This window comes from Periplaneta americana, chromosome 4, assembly GCF_040183065.1.
Source record: "Periplaneta americana isolate PAMFEO1 chromosome 4, P.americana_PAMFEO1_priV1, whole genome shotgun sequence".
NCBI lineage: Eukaryota > Metazoa > Arthropoda > Insecta > Blattodea > Blattidae > Periplaneta > Periplaneta americana.
This window is the reverse complement of record NC_091120.1, coordinates 173,992,727-174,017,040: the sequence shown is the minus strand read 5'-3', so window position 1 is coordinate 174,017,040 and position 24,314 is coordinate 173,992,727. Positions and strand designations below refer to the sequence as shown.

General features: G+C 34.2%; 1 protein-coding gene across 1 annotated transcript in view; it reads left to right on the top strand.

Moving 5' to 3' along the window:
- Positions 1 to 24,314, top strand: part of LOC138698451 (thyrotropin-releasing hormone receptor-like) — a 367,427-nt gene that overhangs the window by 275,063 nt on the left and 68,050 nt on the right. The window contains exon 4 of the mRNA XM_069824387.1: positions 2,028 to 2,133. Coding sequence (XP_069680488.1) covers positions 2,028 to 2,133 — 106 coding nt within the window. The remainder of the gene's footprint in view (positions 1 to 2,027; positions 2,134 to 24,314) is intronic.

Sequence of the window (24,314 nt, the reverse complement as noted above, 5' to 3'; positions counted from 1 at the left end):
AGCACTGTAAATATTACGATATCGTTGCATTTACTTTCATAATTCTCTAGTAGTCTTCTCTTTAATATAATTAAATCTTATGACGTAAATAAGTCACGTCTATACCAGGCATATCCATTTAGTGAGTTGTGATGCAAGAGTTAGTTGCGAGCATTAAAAACATAATGTCTCCTCCCTGAACCTCTTCCACTATCCATCCCCTGCATGAAAGAGCAACGATGGTATCAGAGACGCTTGCACCTTCGCAATGTCTGTATCGAAGACGTGTTATTCTGCCTGTCAATTGTGAAGAAAGAAACTTCCGATCGCAAAAGGAGGAGAAACTTTTGTTTGTGACTACGAAAGAAATATTAAATACCTCATTTTCCGCAAGATTATGCGTACATTTAAAAGTCTATATAGGGTGACTCACGAGGATTTACCGTCGTTTACGGAGCTTATTTCCGAAGACATTCTGAGGAAAAGAAGCCATATAAACATGGGTCCTATTCTCAATATTTACAGAGTTACGTTTCGTTATTGGAACGCATTGCTGTGAACGCGTAATCTTGGTCAACGTGCAGTCAGCAGCCAGCGCGAGCGCTACGGAAATCAAAGATAGTCGTATGCAGTTACGTAGAGCGACGAGTGCCGTTCACAAGCGTGCGGCCAAGTGTACTCAAGCGACGGCGATATTTTTTAAAATGTGTTGCAAACTCTCCAAAACTGTAAATTAGGAACTGAAAATTGAACTGCAAATAGTCGGTGGAAGTGTTGTGATTTGTAATAATTGTTGTGATACATGCCTAAGAATTATGTAATTTTATAGTTATAAATAGGAAAAGATGTCTGTACGAAGCAACTAAGGAGTTCACAGCACATTTTTAGCTTCATAATACTCGCCAATTAAAGAAATTATAACTCTGAATGGTCCATTCTCTATTTGTATTATTCCTTTACCTTCAAACTAAAGAAAAAAAACGTATTTTACAAACAACTTTAAATTAGTGTAACTCTGAAAATATTGAGAATAGGAACTATGTTTATATGACATCTTTTGCTCAAAATGTCTTCAGAAATAAGCTCCGTAAAGGACGGTAAATCCTCGTGAATCACTCTGTATAAAACGTAATTTTTATACTGTGTGCCACTCCTAATATTCTGATTTATAGGCTCTACCTACGTTGTTTTATTATTATTATTATTATTATTATTATTATTATTATTATTATTATTATTATTATCATCGTCATATTAACTTCTTTATAACATTTCTAATGTTACATAGTTAACTGGTATGGAATATTATTATTATTATTATTATTATTATTATTATTATTATTATTATTATTATTATTATTATTATTCCTTTGCTTGTTCCAAATAATCTATATAGCCTATGCTTGAACCTGTAAGTGTAAGCAATTTTATTCACAGAGGAAGATTTTGAAATCAAAATACAGGACACTAATATTGAACAAGAACCTTTTGGTACAATTACGTGTGGTTACTCGAGTTGTCGAAGAAAATTAGGGAACCATAATGGTTAAACATAATTATTACTTATTAAAACATATACAATAAACCAAGTTGTTTACAGTGAATTATTGACTGAATTGATATACGAACGACGTAATTAATAAAAATAATACAGTAACAATTCATTATAGAATGTTAGTTGGAAGACCTGAAGGTAAAAGACTTCGGGGAGTTCAAGGCGTAGATGGGAGGATAATATTAAAATAGATTTGAGAGAGGTAGGATATGATGGTAGGGACTGAGTTAATCTTGCTTAGGATAGGGACCGATGGCGGGCTTATGTGAGGGTTGCAATGAGGTCCTCACTTGTTTCCGGTTTCTTATTTTGGTGCCTTGGTTTGAAGATGGCCGACATCAAGCCGAAATTAGTCATTTACTAAGATAAATTACCAACATAGTTTCAATTAACACAAAGTTGTTTATATAACAATTTTACCAAATCTTTAGTGATAAAAGTGAGTAGTCAATCATATTATATAAATTTCTAGAATGTTAACGTTTTGTTACAGATGTGCGGTCTTCGAGCAGGAACCTGGTGTCCACAAGAACGCAGCAGAGCATCACAAAGATGCTGCTTCTCATATCCACTGTATTCATACTACTAAACCTGCCCAGGTGAGTTCAATGTTTCCTTGGAAAATTACTAATAGTTGTGTGATTTTACGTCACCATACTTTATCCTATGACGTATTGGTGAATCATATTTCTGAGGAATGTTTTCGTCTAAATCAATCATGTCAATTGATGCCCATACGAGCAAGCGCGCGCTTTAGAGCTCAGGAGAGCCTGAGCGCTTTACAGCGGAAAGGAAAGAGACAGACGAAAGAGGCATTATATGCCGCTTGGTCGAGCTATATTCAGGGATGGCCAGCACTGATTCAATAAATAAAGGGAAGAAAACTTATTAAAACTGTATCCATGTTAATTTTCTAGATTTGTCTGAGAAGTATAAGAGCATTATAAGAATGTAAGTTTAAATTTTAATGTTCATTTTTCACAAGTTTGATTTTTTTGTTCAAAAGAAATATTTTCTCAACTTTTTTTATAGAAAAGTGAAATTTTCTGATATTAGGCCCATTTATTTAGTAGCCTTACAGAATATTTTCGTAAATTTAATATACCGGTACCGTATATACGTATTACTGAAGATAGTGTATTGAAAATTTTGAAAATATTCGCATGGAAATTGTTTGTAAGGAAATGAATTAACAAAGCAACTACTGTTACATCATAAGCAAAAGATACGTGCCCATGTGTTGTAAAAATGGCAGCTCTATAGCTTCAGCACATTTCGAGAAAATAATATAATATTCTGATGATAGGAAGTTGCTCACCAATATCACCTTAAAAACATAATACGATAAGAGTTTTGTTATGGAATATTAGTTCACTTAAAACATATACAGTACCTAGGTAACTTTGCTTTGTAGTGTAATATTGTTTTGATTAGTTTATTGATTACTTTTATAGAGCTAAAGGTATCATCAAAATCAATTTCAACTTATCATGTCATATTCAATCTCTTTTTTTTTGGGGGGGATATTACTTTCTTTATGATTGATGTGTTTCATCCATTTAGTACAGTATAGTTGTACTACTACGAAATTTATGTGAATATTCCTTCTTAACTCTTTATTATGTTATTAACATTTAAAACACAACTGCAATTTAAGAAATTGGTATTAGTACTTTTGTTTTACAGACAATATAGATAATATCACACAGAAAGAAGCCATATAAAAATAACGACATAAAATTTCACGTTCCGTTTGAAGTTTGTGCACTACTGTTTTTTTTTAATCCAACAGGCTGCTTATTCATATACACAACCCTTCCTCTTTCCATAGTTATCGCTTGATGCCCGCGCACGACGTCGTCAGAAAAATACGCTTGCTTTGATACAACTGGTCTAAACAAAAAACAGGAGCTTAGCTATTTATCATATTTCTATGCCGAAGACCCAAATGCAAATATCAGCAAGTCTAGATAGAATTCTTAGCTAACAAAAGCAATGTTGGGGCAAATTTTCTTAGAGTACTTCTGTCTCCCCTGCTCTTACTCCATCATCTCTCCATTCCACAATCTTCGTTACCAGGGTAGTAACAGGAAAGAAATTACCGTACAGTCTGCGTTGTACAACTCCATGTGATCGATAGAGAGAACGCTTCGCCGAGCAAATGACGATGAAAATACGTAAAGTTGGCATTGATGTCTGAAGAATTCAAGTAAGACACACGATTATAACCAAAAATTATTTGAATACCGGTATTGAATTAAGCAAAACATTTGACTAACATTCAAATCATTACATCACCTTCCAAACGAACGTTTTGTATTTTCATGACTAGTTTCAGTGTTTTAATTAAATACTGTCCCTATTATTTTCATTACACACTGCCACATACAGAGTTTTCATAACTCTTTCGTACATCAGTGATAATTGTTATATTTTAGTTTTTCTAACAAAATTTAATTACATTTTCACATTTTGTGTTTTCTGCCGCAGTGAGACTTGTACTGTCCATATAATACTGAAAAATAATCGCAATCTAGGAAATTGTACAGGGTGATTCTGTGACTTTGACATGATCCTCCAATGTTTTTAGACCGGTTAGTACACACATCGTGTTCTGTAATTACCAAACGATACATTTCCGGACACGGGTTCCTAATATAGGAGCTGTATACAATTATCTTTAAAAAAGCAACTCCAGTCCCGCTTTCTTAGCATAAAAACAAAATGTAGGCTATATAAAACATTGATTAGACCAGTCCTATTATATGGATCAGAGAGTTGGACCTTGACTAAGAAAATATAGAAAGGTTAATGGTATTCGAAAAGAAAGTGTTAAGAAAAGTTTATGGCCCAGTAAATGAAGAGGGGTACCTGGCGTATCAGATATAACACTGAATTATACAATTTGTATAATGATGCGAATATAATTAAAGTGATCAAGGCCAACAGACTGAGATGGCTAGGCCATCTATATAGGATGGATGATGATAGCCCATGTAAAAAAGTCACTCTTACCGACCCATTCTACACAGTAAGAAAAGTGGGACGACCAGCAACAAAATGGCTCGACGATGTTGAAAAAGATTTGAAGTCAATCGGAGTAAGCCGCTGGAAAAATGAAGCGCGGGACAGAACCAGATGCAGGAGAATCATTGAGGCGATCTTGGCCTAAGAAGGCTGTTGTACCATAGAAGAAGAAGAAGAATATAATTATCTTCTTTATCATCCCTAAAATTTGCAATAACAATAAATTATATTCCTTTTGTACAATATTTAAAAAATTGATCAATATTTTTTAATATACTATACATTCTACATTAAAGAACCTAGGGTATAAATCTATTGTTCACATTCATTTTCGTTAAAACTTCTTAAATACTTTTTGAGTTATCATGTAAACGCTGGCCGGTTAACAAAATGCTCCACAAATTTTCATAACGAAAAAAAAAAAAAACGTTATATTACAATTGCTTGGTGATTTACAGATAGTGTATGTTAAGAACGAAACATGCCAATTTGTATTTCCATAGAACTTATAGGTCAGTGGTACTCATTACACGGCCCGCGGGCCGCATGTGGCTCTCTAAGACATTGTTTGCGGCTCTTGAATTAATATTATTACTATTTCTTTTTCTGAGAATTACTTTTTAATTTCTGTAATAATATGCAACTGGAGAAAACTTTGGTCACCCTACATCATTGCAGCCAGTGAAGGTGTTCAACAACGATACAGGCCTATTTGTTTTCTTTGGAATAATAATAATAATAATAATAATAATAATAATAATAATAATAATAATAATAATAATAATAATAATAGTTTATTTTAACTGGCAGAGTTAAGGCCATTCTGCCTTCTCTTCCACTCAACCAGTATGATAGAAAATTACTACAATGCTATGAATATAACATAATTAATGCAATACAATACTACAATATAAGACAATATAATACATAATTAATATAATACAATGACAATTCTTTTCATCTTCACAACACCAATAAAATAATTATGTAATAATAATAATAATAATAATAATAATAATAACACTAATAATAATAATAATAATAATAATAATAATAGTAATGATAGTCATACCTAAATTAAATTAAATTATTAAACTTCAATTTGGCTGCGCCCGTAAGAAATCGTTTAGCCTTTTCTTGAAAGTGGTTATTGTCTGGCATCCCCTAATCTTCTGAGGTAGAGAATTTCATTCACGGGGGACTGAGACAGTAAAAGAGGATGAATAGTGGGATGTTCTATGGGAGGAATTGCTAGGATATGGCTCTCCTGTGACCTGGTGTTTAGATTGTGATTGGAGGATAAGTACTGTAGTTAAACCGGGAACGAAGATAATTTGGAGTAGAAGTGTGGAGAACTCGAAACAGAATAGAAAGTGAAAATGAAGTGTTCTACGGTTACTAAGTTGCAGCCAGGATAAAGATTTGAACGAGGGTGTAATGTGGTCAAATTTGTGAGCATTACTGATGAATCTGACAAACATATTGTGCACACGCTGCAGCTTGTTCGAAAGGTCAGTTGTCAAGTCTGTAAGTATTAAGTCGCAATAGTCAAACAGTGGTAGTACGAGGGTTTGCACTAAAGTCTGTCTGGTTCTGTCATGTCTATGTGCTTATTATGTCTTGATATAATAATGGGTTATAAACGTTTTTATCTTTACAGCCATTACAATAGCGTGTATTCAAATTTTTGGTAACAAGTATTCAAAACTTTCTCAATCCAGGATACAAAAACTGAAAATGTTAAAAATCTCCGTAATATCTGAAAAGAAAGTAATGTATTCCTCTGTACTTAAAAACGAATTGACAACAAAAGCACCGTACCATGTAACAGAAATTGAGCCATTTACAGATGCGGAAATGGTTAAGCAGAGTCTTCGACTTAGCTGTATGTGACACTTTATTTTCTAAATTTCCAGATTCAAAACAGATTACAGGTGAAATAAAATAACAAATCAATCCCAAAACGCGCTATGAAATGTATTACAGCAATAAAAAAGAACGTCTTAGAATCATTTGCTGCCTAGCGCTCTGAGAGAAAGGGTAAACATTCTTGCACTGCAGCAGAAAGATTGCATTTGTCGTCTTCTTAGGAGCATGTGCTATAACACGTCAGTGGGAGAAAGACTGGCAGACTCTTAGAAGCGAGATAGTGGGGATAGCTTCCCTATAAGCTACAGTTTGAGCACATGCCATTCGTGTCAAGGCATCCTGCGAGGATGGCTTGTAAAGTTAGCGAGTTGAAATACTACTGTTTTCTAACTTATCGTTGGATAAGAAGTTAGAATTAAAACAAAATGGTATACAAACATCTCAGCTCAATATTTTGCAGGTAATAAAACAAAAAACAGAGATTTTAAAAGAGAATTTTAGTGTGAAGTTCATGAAAGAAATGCATGGTTTTGTGACTGTGAGGCGATTAATCGACCAATCGTTTGTAGTTTGTACTGTTTTCCATGCTTGTTATTTGAGAAAAGTGGCAACCTAATTGGGTAAAGCTTGGTGTCAGCGGTTTCCCACTTTGTCATAAAATAAATAAATATGAAATGCGTAGTCACACTTTTATTCTCTCCTAGAGTTCAATATTTTAGGGAAAGTGTACATTCACCCAAAGTTTAATAGTGCTTATGGCCTGAACATAAAGAGACATAATGAACAAATCTCGGAAAATCTTTATGTGTTTTCTAAAATTGAGGACTGCATTAAAATTTGGCGGTGCATTCGAACTAGCACTTTGGGGTCACGATGAAATTGCAGATTCGAGCAATACGGGTGTTTTTAAAGTCCTCCTTAACTTCTCGGCAGAGTTAGATGCTTCTTTAAAAGACCATATTTTTTTTGTTGGTTATTAACGACGCTGTATCAACTACTGGATTATTTAGTATCCATGGAATTTATTTTTATTTATTCTTTTATTTTATTTATTTATTTATTTATTTATTTATTTATTTATTTATTTATTTATTTATTTATTCTGGTGTAGTTAAGGCCATCAGGCCTTCTCTTCCACGCCACCAGAAATGCAAATACAATAACAGAAATAAAAAGGAAAAAAAAACACTATAAACAAAGTAAAGTCACACAAAAATATACACAGGTTGCACTCACACAAACTTTAAATGAGTGATTAAGTACAATTAATTGTATCCTAATTAACTAACATAAACAAGAAACTTGAGATTTTAAAACACAAATCAACACTTCTAGCAATACCTAAAAAGCATTAAACAAGACAAAATTTTCCAATTTAATTTTGAATTATGATAAAGTCCGGCAGTCCCTGACATCATTAGGTAACGAATTCCAGAGACGTGGTATTTCTACAGTGTAGGAGGATGAGTATAGAGACGTTCTATGATGAGGGATAGAAAGAAGTGCTTGATGCCGGTTTCGAAGAGTTGCAAGAAATTGTAAGGAATTGGTGATAGAGAGATTGTATCTGGCAAGATTAGGCCGAAGATTCTCTATAGATTACCTGACATTCGTCTTACGTTTAGGAAAAACATAGAAAAAATCTTAATCTGTTAATTAGCCCAAGCGGGAATCGAACCCACGCCCGAGCGCAGCTTAGGCTCAGAAAACACGTGCCTTTGCCGACTAAGCTACGCCGGTGGCTACTAATGCCACTCTCAGATTATAGGAATATGAGTGGCGCAATCGGTTTTTTGCAGGTACACATAGAAAAGAACTTACAAAATACATTTTCAGAGACTTATAACCTTTTCTCTTTGTTACTGCAATAATTTGATTTTCCCCTGTAGTAGTCTTCGTATTTATTATTTGAATTTAGTGTCAGACCTTTTCAAAATGAATTTCATTTCCATTATTTTTAAATATGTCTTAAATTATTAGAAATTAAAGCAATGTAGGCCTAAGAAAAGGACAACATTTAAACAGTAGTCTTTCTTTTATTATTCACATACTATTGTCAACCCCCAATTTAACAACAATTTAACAAGCTCCACGCTTTTGATATCAACATGATTAATACCATCACTCATATTAAGATTCACCTCTGTGATTCACTTTTTTTGGAACCTGCAGAATTTTTTCAGCATTTTCCCTCATATTAACTTTTTTAGTGTAGAATTATATTGAACTTTAAAAATAAAACAAAAAATGTCTCAGGACTAAGAAGGATACACAGTGACTTTCTTTCTGTGCTATAATTTTAAGCCTCAAAAATAGCTTCGAAACTTCTCATAATGCGATAAAACTGCATTATCATGAAATTCGGTGAGAATTTATTCTTGTCCAGACGGTCAAATGTAGATAATTTTTCTACTGGCTACAAAATATTTTATAATACACATTGTATGAGCGCCTAATTCTCCAAATGTCACATTCATTTTCCATAAAATAAACCTTTGCCCCTAAAGCGCTACTATATTTAATATAAAATAAATCGGATTCAGGAGTCATTAATAAATCTCCCCGTTTGTTCTCTCTGACAGAATTATTCTCTATCTTCTTAAGTTCTCACTCAACGTTGTTTGCTTCTTTGATCTTGAAATAATAGTGATTATGCTAAGTTAACGTTTCTGTCAGCAACAAGAGATTATTTTTGTTTTCGTTGTGCGTCAATGAAATACAAAAATTCTAATTATATACATGAAAGAAAATTAATTAAATTAAAATTACAAGTATAAATATAAACAGAATGTCGAGAATTCGAAAATCATAATTATTATAAAAATAACAAGAAACAAACGTTATAAACATAATACTGAAAAATAAATAAAGCTTATCGATAATATCATTAAAGGCAATGAAACAAATAAAATACCGTATTTTAATTAATTTTAAAACCTCTAATTTATTAACTATCTCACTATCAAAATCTGTCATTTATTAAACACTAGCCACACCCATGACGTGCTTCGCTGCACTTGCAACAAATAAATTCAACATCAATTGATGTGAATGTATTACATTTTTAATTCAGCTTTATTATTACTTAGTGAATAATTAGCTTTAATATATAATTTATTTCAAGAAATAGTCTGCCCAGGCATCCTGGGTTGCCAAAAACACAGAATAACACACATATAAGAATAGTAATGATTACAGTAAGATGAGTCAAATTGAAATGTGAACTAGGAGCTTAAGTTTAAGAAATAATAAATTTGTACATATGTATGTAACAATCACACACTAACGAATAGAAAAGGGGGGGGGGATTTTGATATTCCGTATAAATGATTTTTCAGAATTGCCACAGATCCTTTAATGGTTGAAGTAATTATTTTTGGAATGATGTCATGTATATCAAATGTTTTGATAATGTTTACAGTTGATCGTGGGATGGTGCCCCTCGCTCCGATCATTAAACCATGTACTTCCCAGGTGCCTTCCATCTGATATTTTTCTCGAAAATAAGGAATAGTAGGCTCATAAATTTGTTGTTTTTCTCTGTTGACCTCGGATGGTTGGGTCTGGCTCATCTCAAATCTAACAGTTGGGTCCAGTATAAAGCCTTTACTATTAGTCTTGTCTAGAGCCACGATGTCCGCTCTTCTAATTCCGCCGCCTTCAGACGCAACGCAGTGCACCTCTTCATGGACCTCGAAGGATTTGTTTCTAAGGGCTTGTGCTATTAGTTTTCGGATGTTATGATGGCGTGAATTTCTCAGGAGTTCTCCATGCTGACAGGATCCTAGGACGTGTGCTAAGGTGGGATACATTATTTAATTATAACATTGCATACTTAATTATTTATACAACAATGCGTGTGCATAAACATACTTTTTTAGTTTTATTGCCATTAGCAATTAATATGAGCCGCAGAAATGCTTACAATATTATTTTGTAAAATATTCTCCCGTTCTTCCTCACTCTCATTAGGTCTCCGAATTTTGCTTTCCTTGAGGCAGAAGTGTTTCGGATAACTGACACTTTCGTTTTGACATTTTGAGGTATAAAAATGCTATATCTACATACACTTTAATGGATATAACATTTTTCATTGAATATTACCCGAAATTATTACAGACGTGGACAAATTATTAGGCTAAAACGTTTTTCTTAGAAACATAATATAATTCGTCATATCAACTATCAATATAATTCACAGAGTCTCTATTGTTGTAAATATGATTGTTTACACCTTCTGGTATATTTTTCCAATGGTTAAGTATATTTTGTCTGTCTGTGTTGGTACTACTGAATTTTTAATTATATACTGTAGAAGATATTCAACAGTTTGTTTTCCCATGACCTGCAAGAAGACCGGACATTAGCAAAATTGGAAAATCTGTGTTCTATACTATAGAAGAAAGTGAACAAAATGAGGCTTACAACAAAACATGGACTCATTTAAGCACTGTCTGATCTCTGGCTAAATTATGCTGATATTCAAAGAAAGTGTCAAACTTTGGTTTCCAGAATCCCTAACAAAAATCAACGTGTTAATAAAGAATATGGAAATGTTCACAAAATATTAATAATCTTCAGACTCAATTTTCTGTCCATTATTTCTGTGCAAAATACATTTTTGTTCATTATTTCTGCCGATAAATACAGCTTTGTTGCACATATAGTTAATGTGGTCTAATAATTTGTCCACGTCTGTATAGGCTACTTACTTATCCACTGAAACGAACAAAGCACAAATCGATTTCAAACCCCCCCCCCACACACACACACACACACACACACACACACACACACTACAGTTACTCTAACAGGCAGCGGAGCCTAAAATCTATTTTGTCCCACTGTGAAGCTCAGAAAATTGCCAGGAAGAAAGAATCGTACATTACATTACATGGCCATAGCAACTTCAGAGCCCGCGGATATTTTCAGTTTTCTATTCACAAGTAATGTGACTAAACAATCGTAATAATGAATCATTACTGTGAAAACTCTGTGCTCTACACGCTGAGTCATGTTTCATTTCGTCTCGTGTAACAATGCAAGCCTCGCAAAATGCCAACCTGTGCCGTCAGTTTCACGTTTCAAATATTTTTCTTTCAGTACTCGTGTAACCTAAAAGTTTTATAAACCCGAGAACTCCCAATGTCATTGTGGATATCCTTTGAGCCTGAATTACTGTGCCCTCGTATTCACAAAAGAAAGCATTTCTACTTACAAGAACAAAGCCCGAATTGCATACGAAGACCTCGGATATAAAAATAAAAATAGAAAGGAAATACGCGTCGTCAACCAGATTCTTTCAATCTTGCTCGCTTCCGATCACGTAAACAGAGCTCTTTCGACTCTATTGCCTCCTTTTTAAAGCGTATGAAGAGAATTAAGTATCAGAGAAAAACAAATTGAATACATGCCAATACTTGCATAAAACTGTTATTTTTTAACCTAGACACTGAAAGGAATATCGTGTTTCAGTTTTTATGACGAATCGATATACGTAAAGTCTTAGAAAAAAGTTTTGTCGCACATATATATTTGTAAATCCCAGAAAGGACGAGCGACCTTGTTCACAAGAGAACGACTACTTGAGGTAATAAGATTAGTTTTGTTTCGTTATGTCTGATCATGCACACTGCCTTGTAAAATATCTGTGCGACAAAACTTTTTTCTAAGACGTACATGTTCTACTACTATTTCATTATGTCCATAGATTATGTTCTACTAAATTTCTTCTTCTTACTTGATCCCTCCTAAATGTTAAAAATTCTTAGCCATAAAAATAAAGCTAATACTGCAAAGAAGTGTTATTAGTAACGATTGTTAATTGTGGTATCGTATACGTGGAAATGTGAGGTCCACTATTACATGTAACAAATGTTTTAACGAAATATATACCATACCATATCATATCATATCATATCATATCATATCATATCATATCATATCATTTCATATCATATCATATCATATTATCATATCATAAAATTGTTTTTTATGTTTGGTCACTTGTTTTCTTTGAAGGTTAAAAATTCGGTAATTAATTTACCAGCCATTAGATTAATTAATTAATTAGATTTAATTATTTATGTATGTATGTACGTATGCATGTATGTATGTATGTATGTATTTATTTATTTATTTATTTATTTATTTATTTATTTATTTATTTATTTGCTAGCCGTACCCGTGCGCTCCGCTGCACCCGTTAGAAATAAATATAAAGTAATTACATAATTAAAATAGGACATTTGATCCAGGGAACATTCGTGTTTGATAGAAGGATAAATCGTTTAATATGTTACTTAATTTAAATTGGATCCAAATAATTAAAATGCGATCATTTTGGTCCAGAGACACTCATTTCGTGCAATGACAATTCCTTTAACATGTTTCTTAATTTTTATTACATGCAACCATAGTTTAATGAACATTGACATCATTTAGATTTAATGTGTACGGTATATTTTATTTTACTTGTTACAGGTTTCCATTGAATTACGCTAATAACTTAATTTTAACCCTTGTTTTCTACGTATTCAGTAAATGGCGCTTGGCCCACTATGGTTCTGAACCCTTCAAATAACTTAAATTATATTATATAACATTACATTTTATATTATATTATATTATATTATATTATATTATATTATATTATATTATATTATATTATATTATATTATATTATATTATATCAGAAGTTACTGTAATAACAATATAGCATTATGTCCATCTAGAGAAACTACACTTTCCAATGGTGAAATAATAATTAATTATACAAATCGGTTAATTTAGCTTCCGATATCACTTCATACAATCACAGAAACATTCTCTGTAGGCTATCTTTCATAGTTTTCGATTGTTGTGTCCAAGGCCCCTTATAGACGAAGTAATTTGTTTTTTAATTCATTACACAGCCTTAGATGGCAGTTATTTTAATTTTAAAATTCATTTATCTCATTAAATATCAGTCCTATCAAAATTTTTCAAGGAATAAAACTTATCGCAAATTATTTTTAAAGAAACTTTTGTTATGTAATATTTTTCATAAAAATCAATAATAAGCGAGATGTTTCGATTTATTTAATTCAGGCCCCCTTATAACCCCCCTTTTAAGTAATGTATTTTGAATGCCATATAGCCTAAAATCTAAGTTACAACGAACTTAATTTATATTCCAATTTTCATCGAAATCCGTTCAGCCATTATCGCGTGAAAATGTAACAAACATACAGAGAGATAGACAGACTGACATACAAACAAAAATTTCAAAAATGCGATTTTCGGTTTCAGGGTGGTTAATTATATATGGTAGGACCAATTATTTTTGGAAAATCGAAAATTACCAGAAAAATTTCGGCTACAGATTTATCATTAGTACAGATTTATTTCGAAATTAGGTGGCCAAGAAAGTTGAGACCAGACGCTTATTCAATTCTTATCCTAATGACTATTTTTTTAATTTCTACCAAAAAGTTACCGACTCACCTTTACTGTTTCGCGGAAGGGAATTCAAATATTCATGCTATTCGTTCGCGGCTCGACATAAATCAACAATGACCTATCTAACCCATTCAACGAGATGAATATTGTTGAAAGCAGGGCTTCTGTGAATACGAACGTTGTGTCACTTGTCAGAGAGGAAACCGACCTGCCACTCGTCATGAATGACGTGAACTCTATCGCGAAACACTGAGCGTTCCATCCACACAGAGCAGCAAAATAGTTTAGTTTAACCCAGTACGACTTATCTTCTCACTTCTCTAAATACCGTGAAAATATTCAAGAACTTTCTCTATGATTATGCGAATATTTCACTCATGGCTCACTCTGAGATTGAATTTCAGCACTCCTAGCAGAAAAGCTCTCCTTTGATTGATGTTCTAGCTGATATGTACCTATAGCAGCCGTGGCGAAAATGTGACTCGCGAGCACATTGTGGCTCGCAATGATAGCTATGCATTTCGCTTGCTTCCTACCTCCCCCAATCCCCACCCTCTCACTCACTGGAGTCAAACTCCGTTCCATTTGTATTTGTGTCTGACCTGCGAGTGGCGTATCATCGCAATGTCTCTCTCGAAATCATGTACCTCTACAAAAACGAAAATTCCAAGTAGGATGGGAGGACGCACTTTTTTTTTTTTTTTTTTTTTTTTTTTTTTTTTTTTTTTTTTTTTTTTGGCTGCCAATATGATGAGAATATTAAATGTATGATTTGTTCATAAGTATTACGAGGAAAACGGTTGTATAACAACACGGCATTATACTACATGTCGCTCATGAAACATTAAAAGGTTAAGTGTAAAAGGTAAAAGGTAAAGGTATCCCCGTAACATGCCATGAAGGCACTTGGGGGGCATGGAGGTAGAGCCCCATGCTTTCCATGACCTCGGCACTAGAATGAGGTGGTGTGGTCGGGACCACGCTCTGACCGCCTTTTACCCCCGGGAAAGACCCGGTACTCAATTTTATAGGAGGCTGAGTGAACCTCGGGGCCGTTCTGAAAGTTTGGCAACGAGAAAAAATCCTGTCACCACCTGGGATAAAAGGTTAAGTGTTTTATTATTATTATTATTATTATTATTATTATTATTATTATTATTATTATTATTATTATCATCTCTGTACGTTGATCCTTTTTCAGCAAATGTACGAATAATGCGGTTAGATCTTCAATTTAAACTCACAGATTTACAATGTGATGTTAAGTGAAAGCTAGATGTAAGAACTTGATAAATGTTGAACTTTTCAAATCTCACATGTCACTACATGTTACTTATGTCACTTATGGAATATTAAAAGGTTGTGTTATTATTATTATTATTATTATTATTATTATTATTATTATTATTACTATTACTATTATTATTATTATTATTATTATTATCTCTGTACGTCGATACTTTTTCAGCAGATGTACGAATAATGCGGTTAGCTCACAGATTTACAATGTGATGTTAAATGAAATCTAGATGTAAGGACTTCACAAATGTTTAACTTTTCAAATCTTTGCCAAAAAAATAAGTATCCGAATCTTCGTTCTTTCGCTTGTTCTGTCGAAGCCATGTTCACTACAACTTACGTTTGTGAAAAATTATTTTCAGCAATGAAAGTAGTAAAAATCAAATTTAGATCACGACCGACAGACAGATATATTCGTGATCAACTACGACTGGCAATAAGTGACGTAATTCCTGATTTTGAAACTCTGTCGCAGAGACATTCTGAAGACAGTTAATTTTAGGTTGTGATAATGTGTCCTATGTTTTCTTATTCATTTCTTTCTTCGTTACACGTACTAAACATTAGTTTGTAATCTTATATTGTATAAAATTATTTTTAAATGCTTGACATAAGGAAAATGAAAATCCGTTAATAAGTCGGACAGTTCCTTCACTTCCCCTTCCAGTGTCCGCCTCCCTCCCTAGGCGCTATGCCCGTTGCAGGTTGCACAGTGGCTCAGAGCACGATCACATTTTCGCCACAGCTGAGCTATAGGCTACATCTGTTATCAGTAGGGCCGTGACATCGGTATATTTGTATTAGTCTGAGGTGAACATAAGACGTCAGTCAGAATGTAGTCGGTGTTTCAAGTACAGGCAGCGGAAGTGAATTTGACACACGCCTACGCAAGCACGTTCTGTGTTTTGTATACGATTATTACGTGTTATAAAATCAAGACAATACAATCATTGTATATAAGGGTTAATATCGGAAAAGTCTAAAATGCTGATGAGGTTGAGAAAAATTGTTTGAAATCACAAATGTGGTAAAACTTAAGACTGAAAAAATGTTTTTTTTTTAATATATTTAGAGTTTTGCATTACAGTTTTAGAATGCTGAAATAGTAATATACGTTACAAGAGCGGTATGTTGACGTTGTCATGGTCGAGGAAAAGATTGAAAAAGCGAAACGTAGTTGAGCTTTTTTAATTTCCGAGAACATGAAAGCAAACATACCGCTCGTGTATCGTACATTATTTTGTGCGGAGATCGTTTATTACATACCTGAAAGACGAATTTCTAATTAGTTGCAATGAAATCTCCATCTTGGTTTCTGTTTAATGACGGCAACTTCGGAAAACCAAAATATCTTTCTTCAACATTGTTGTTATAAAATGTTTTCTGTGTTTACTATACTCCAGCAGGCCGTGATATACGTCTGTCTTTTTTTTCCCCAGTCTATAAATGCGAACTTAAAACAAACGGTAAGGTTATGTAATGATTTATTTTTCATTTTAATATTTTAACAATATTATTTATATAACATATTGCAGTAATAACATCGGCATCTGGAATCTTGTTGATTTTTTCACGGCTTCCTTAATGTTACTTGTATCAGGAATGCAATACGTTTCGTGGAGTAGTAGACTTTACTTAATTTTAGCAAATATTTAAAAACAATAATTAACATTGCAATTTAGGTGAAATTGCCGTGGTAAGTTTCCAATTTATAATTATTACTATGTTAAACGTCTCTAAAAATAATATGTTAAAAGCCTAAAGCAGTAAAATGAATGTCGCGCTTAAGCGGTAAGAAGAGGGAAATTGTTATGTGTGTTACGTTGGGAATACTGAATGTGGTATTTCACACTTACCGCGTATTGGTTCTGTGCAGAAAACAAGCAAATACGCACGATCTTGCACAATAGTAATATACGTTACAAGAGCGGTATGTTTACGTTTTAAGGGTAAAAAGATATTACAGATAAAGAATGAACTATTCAGGAATATCATTTCTTTAATTAGCTAGTATTCTGAAGCTAAAAATTTGTTATGAATTAAATAGTTGCTTCGTACATAAGTTTTTTTTCGATGTTAAACTGCAAAATTACATTTTCTTAAGCATTTATTACAACAATTGTTACAAATCACGCCACTATTGTAAATTCTTTAATGCATAATTAAACTGTAAAGAATTAAGTTCCTAAAGTCAAACGATTTGTAACAATTTTTATCGTAAGTGTGTAAGAATGATGTCATTTTCAGTTTAAAAAATTAAAACCAAAATCTGTACAAAGGTATTAACAACACATTTTTAACTTCAGAGCACTAGTCAATTAAAAAAATGACACAACTGGCTACTTCATTCTCCATTTGTAACATTTTTTTTTTTACCCGTAAAATTAAAGAAGAAAGGTATTTTACTAACAACTTCAAATGAATGTAATTTTGAAAATATTGCGATTAGGGTAAATGTTTATATGACTTTTTTGCTCAGAATGTCTTCGGAAATAAGCTCCGTAAGCGACGGTAAATCCTCGTGAATCACGCTGAATATATTTGATTTGTTTTGAGATACAGTAACTTTTTTCCATGTTAATCTAAAGGTACGGTCACACGTCGCTACTTTTGCAGCGCTACTTTTATACTGTAGCTGCAAAAGTTGCGTGTCGTGTTCACACGTAAGCCAAAAGTAGCGTGCTGCACGCTACTTTTCGTGCTGCGCAACCCGAGTGCTGCAAAAGTTGCAACTGGAGGTTGCGAGTCTGTTCACACGTAAGGCGCTACTTTTGCAGCCGCAGTCATGCTGCAGGTTTCCATCTCCGTGTTGACTTCTCAATATACATTTTGTGGTTATTTTCGCATTATTAAGAAACTCATGCGAAAGCTTCCTTATCTATTATTTGCTTTTCTGTCGTATCTAGTATTCAGAAATTGACATTATTTTTACTATAAAGCTTTTAAAAACGCCTATATACTTAAATGATAACCAACAGTGTATTCACGTAATCAATGTTGGCAACCCTCCTGTTTGGAACTACGCTACGGAAAATTAACAAAATGAATTATATCGTCACCAATTATGCTCAGACTGTGTTGTGTATTTAATAACTGTTACAAATAATTTATTTTCATCACATTTAACATTAAAATATATCCAAGCAATAAAAGTATCATTGGCACATTTGGGTGGTAACACTGGTTGCAACCGCAACAAAAGTTTCACCAAAACCGATATCAAAAATGCTGAGGCTGCAACCCTGAGAACCCTGTTCACACGTCGCTACTTTTAAGTTGCGCGCAGCATGGAAAAGTAGCGGGCAGCAGGTTCGGCAGCCGCTACTTTTCGGGTTGCACCGTTGTTCACACGTCGCAGTACAAGAGTTGCGCAGTTTTTTGTATTGCATCGCTGCAAAAGTAGCGACGTGTGATCGTACCTTAAGAACTTGTGAACGTCACCAGTACCTCTCAAAGTTATAGTCCCTTAGTTAACAAGCTATAAAGTCTAAACTTAAAGACAGCATTTCCAAGAAACCAATGATAGACCTACACAAGAAATTAACAAATGGTTGAAATTTGTGCTGACAGCCGTATTTTCAGTGCACTCTTTTTGCCTACATGCAATGAGTCTGACAGGCGTAATTGACATGGATCAACGTTATCTGAATTGACACTCGGCCACTCAAAAAGTCACGTGTTTATGAGCTAACCAAACAGGCTGACAGCAGTTATTTACACAACGAGGGTATCAAGAAGTTCCAGCAACGAATAATCAATAAATGACAACCTGTTAAGTCCACACGTGCAGTATATGAAAATCATTACACAGTCTGTCAGAACCACTTTCCGCCCTAATTAAGTCTTTTCCCTATTTATTAGGAATATAAGAAGTTTCTTGTGTGCTACATTTTTAAATGTCACAACATGTATGACACAGATACATTTTCATTAACTCTAGCTACTTTTATTATAAATGAGAACAAATGGGATCATTTTTCGAGACGCTGAAACAAATTTCTGTTATATAAAAATGTCATTCTCCTATCAGTCCGGTCCTTTGAAATTGGAGTAAGAGTAACGTACCTCAAATAGATTGGTGAGTCACGGACAAATGGAAGTGACAGTTAAAAGTGACATTGGTCCAAATAAAATTTAACATCATAATGAAAAATAGTCTCACTAGAAGGTTACTTTCTTTGTTTCTCATCTTAATTTGGTGACATTCAATTGACTAAGAGCTGTACTAAGCCAAATAATATATATAGCGTAGGCTTACCACACTGAAAATCTAGTTAAAATTACAATTAGGGCAAGTGAAGTTGTAGAAGATAAATAGTGTCAATATCAAATTTTCTTCATTCAACAATTTCTTCACAATTTAGTTATCTCTGTTACAGAAGCAATAACAACAGTATATATCCGTTACTATACATTTTTTCCGCAGAGAACAAACCCTCGTCGGACCAATATGGCGAACCTTCGACGGAGTATCTGGACTATCAACACAATATTTAAGTTTTCCTACATTCACCACCATATTGTAACTTTTATTCACAAAAATAATGTGGTTTTTATTTCTAAATTTAATCACACACCCGTCAACAATGGGTATTCCACTCAACACTGCAACACAGTAGTCGTTATTACACTCTACAGCACGACAATGAAAATTCACGTGTATTATTGGGAAGAACAACACTGTACTTCTAATTTCAACTCATGTTCACAAAACACTATTTATAAAACAAAACTGTCAGTTCTCAGTTCACAGTTCGTTCGCCTAGGCTAGTTCTTCTAGCTCACTCACTCATGTTCACGGTACGTCGAACCCCAAGCCTTCCAGATAACAATTTATTGCACTTCGAACCGAAGACTTTCAGATACAGTTCACTGCACTTCGAACCCAAGACTTCCGGACGCGTTGCTTCCGCCTAGACGCTGCCACAGTTACTCAAGTTCACTGCACGTCGAACCCACGTCTCGAAGGCTGGCTTTCTTACTCGCTCGCTACTGATTCACAAACTGACTGACCAAACTAAACTGCTACTCCTCACTCACTTGCCCCTTTTTATTTATTAGATTACACGTTCTCGAATGTACTGTGTCGCGTAACTTCTACAACAGTCGGCTCGCGCGGCTTTGCGAAACGTCCAGATATTCCCCCCCTTGCTCCTTCTGCTCCGTGTAACCCCGCACCTTCTCTCGCACTAGATGCGCGCGCAACTTGCCCGACGCGACTAGGTCTTCCAACATGGCGCCACAATATTTAAGCTTCCCTACACTATTCCAAAAACTTCAACTACCGATACGTATTCAAAATTCTGAATTTGATAAAAATTGCTAATTATCCATTCACTCTCCAATTGTTGCATTTCTAATTGAAAACCTCGGGGGTAAATAATGTTAACCCACATTTATAAAGTTGAGAGATATGAGGAATAATTGTATCTATTTTCAAAAAATATCTACTATTACAAGTTTTAATATTGGAATCTTACTGCTGAATATAATTGTACATATGACTCTTTTACAGTATTATTCATAAAAACTCACATATAATCATTGATTTATTGACATTTTAACATATTAAACATTAGATGTGCCTATATGTATGAGGGTTATAACTGTTTACATAAAATAATGGTACAAGTAGTGGATAACTAAAATACGAACAAAATATCTTACATTGGTTTAAGATCTAATATAAAATTACTAAAGTATATGCTGATGAAATTCAATGCTTTTAATCGTAAACTTCATTTCGGTTCCTTTCCCACGATATTATTTTATAACATTCTCTGGAATATCTTTGCTTGCTATTTATCATCGCCTGGCGCTCTCTGCTCTTTCTTTTCTTTGCTCAGAGACCGTTTAAATACTGGCGGAGGTGAAAACCTTGAAAACAAAGATAAAGACTTTGTTGTAGATCATGTTCTCGGTAAAAGCAGACCGAATTAAAAAATAGAGGCATGTTTTACATAACGTAATTAAGTGGCTATTTACCTCATTATTTTTCATTAAAATAACTGATACAAAATCTCATAACCTATACTTGAACTCTATACTAAAATGTAAAAAATGATAAACACATATAAGTGGAGTAACGGTCAGCGCGTCTGGCCGCGAAACCAGGTGGCCCGGGTTCGAATCCCGGTCGGGGCAAGTTACTTGGTTGAGGTTTTTTCCGGGGTTTTCCCTCAACCCAATACGAGCAAATGCTGGGTAACTTTCGGTGCTGGACCCCAGACTCATTTCACCGCATTAACACCTTCATATCATTCAGACGCTAAATAACTTAGATGTTGATACAGCGTCGTAAAATAACCCAATAAAATAAAAAAAAATAAAAATAAGCACATATCACATTAATAAAATGAGCAATGAATGTGGTGTAGTGTTGAAATTATACAGAGATACATGTTATTAATAATTTGAATAATAGTCATGCTAATATATAACAAAATAGTAGTTTTATAACCATTTAATGTTTTGGCATGTAAATAATTACAACCCACATCAGAAATCAGGTAACTAACTTTATACTTTCTTGTGATGAATTATTTATACCAACTGAAGTTTCCCTGCAATCAGAATCTTTTAGGCTGTCATCACTATCAAAATCATTACCGTTTTCACTGTTTTGCTCTTGATAAACAAGATTATCTTTAGCTGAACGCTTATGTTTCACTACACTGTCTCCCATCTTGAAAAAGACGGTTGTGATTATTTACTGCAGAGGAATGTGGATTGTTATCAAATATAGTCTGCATTGTTCTGCCAATTCCCAGTAGATTCATGTACTACTTGAAGAAAATGAAAGTTCTTGTTGGAAATAACTGTTTTCACCAAAAACATTAAAAATATAAAATGTGAGGGTTGTCATTATTTACTCCTGAGGTCTTCAATTCTAGGGCGAAATTAGCAAGTTGAACTGCAATAAATGCTAGTGAAGTTACATTTCCAGCTTTAATTACACATGGATTCATGAATTATAAATACACTAGTGTCCAAAAGTTAGGCATAATTCGTAAAACAGAGAAATGAAAGGGAAAATTGTGAGCATTCGCTATAAAACTTTATCATAGTATGTGCCGCATCATACTTGTGCATAGGGAGGGGGTACTCCAACCTCCGCCTCCCCTCCTAATGAACACGTGTTTAGAAGGTAAGCAAACAGACCCAGTGCGGCTCATTCCTTCTTGTTCTCTCATTGTGAACAGAGGGTAGTTTCTAATCATAGTGTACACAGGACAGCATCAACATGCCACAGAGACGCCAACTGGACCCTGTTTTGAAGGGTAGAATAATCGGACGTCTGGAAGCAGGTCAGACACAGACTGAAGTCTCTAACATACAGATTTGCACATCTTCGCAGCTGGTACTGTGAATGTCCAGAGATACAGAGACGAGGTATTGGAACGACATGTGCGACTTTTCTGAGGTGCAGTTGGTTCACACTTCATCTTTATGGACGACAATGCACGTCCGCATAGAGCCAACCTGGTAGACGAGTATCTTGAGGGGGAAGATATCCAGCGCATGGACTGGCCAGCGATGTCCCCGGATCTGAACCATATAGAGCATGCCTGGTATGCATTAGAAGACGAGTTGCAACCCGCCAGCCTCCACCGAGGACACTTTCAACCCTCCGCAATGCTCTTCGTCTGGAATGGGAACAGTTGCCTGCAGAGCTCTTGAACCACCTGATAGAGGGCATGCCACGATGCTGCGACGCCTGTGTAGCCATGAGGGGTAACCACACCCCATATTAACCGCTCAGCACCATCATTATTGTGGAAGTGATAGTCAGATTTTGTACCGTAATTGTGTAAAATGTGTCCCTAGGCCACAATAAGACAAAATTTGCTGATATGTGTTCCTCTGTTACATACCAGATCCTGTGTGATGCATTTGTACAAGTTTGGTGCCATTCTGATAGGTTGGGAACAAAATATTGAATTATGCTTAACTTTTGGACACTAGTGTAGTTTATAGAATTTATTATTCTCTAAATGAAATCTGTCTAGTATTAGATGAGAGGCCTTCATATAAAAATCAAAACATCTCAATCTGAATAAGCCTAACTAGGAATAATTACTAGACTTTTTTTTCATTAATATATTTGTAGTGTAAAGCACTCCTAGCGAGCGCATTCATACAGGTGGAACAGGAGTGCACGCCTGGGTATTCGAATATGGAATTAATATGCGTAGATAAATAAAAATAAAAGAGAAAAATTATACTGTGTTGTTTTTTTGGTTCAATATAATTCACTTTTTTATATGTGTGTTCATTCTTCAGCATTTCTACTAATTTGTTTTTCTCCGGTAAAATGTTATATAGAATATACGAGGCGCTCAGCGCACAAATGGCCAAACGCACAAAATTATTTTTCCACTTTACTTCTTTGCAATAATGCGCGAAATGCGATACACAAACGATATTGTGCTGAAATCTCATGGAAAAACTGAGAACTTATTATTATGATTAGGCCGATTTACACTTTGAAGAGAACAATATGAGGAGCTCTTTAAAGCAATAAACTCCAAATTGAAATTTTATGTGTTGGGTCATTTATGCGCTGAGCGCTTCATTACAAGATGATGCATTCTCAGTAACAAATTAATTATATTGAATTAAAGAAATTTTAGTGAATAGAAATTATTTTATTGAAACTAATATTATGTTTCCTAAACGTGTCTTGGGTATTATTTTCTAAAAAAAATGTCCTTCAGATGTCCATAAGCTTTATCAATGCATTGTGTCAATCGCTTGCGGAAACCTTCCACCATTTTTAGAGAGACTGGGGGCACATGTTTCTTCATGAATGCGTATGCTGACTGACTGACTGACTGACTGACTGACTGACTGACTGACTGACTGTCTGACTGACTGACTGATTAATTAATTAATTCATTCATTCATTCACTCATTGACTCACTGGTCATTCCATGCCAACTGATCTTATCTCTAAAAAATATTTTCCGTAAAAAGTATATTTCTGTATGTTAAAATACTCAACATAGTCTAAGAGATATAGATATATAACATTTTAAAATAGAAATGTACATGTTACTATAAACAACACACTTAGGGCAGGCTTTCGGTGGATGATCAGCGAACTAACGTTTTTCGTATTCATAAACCAGTGTCAGCGATAGGA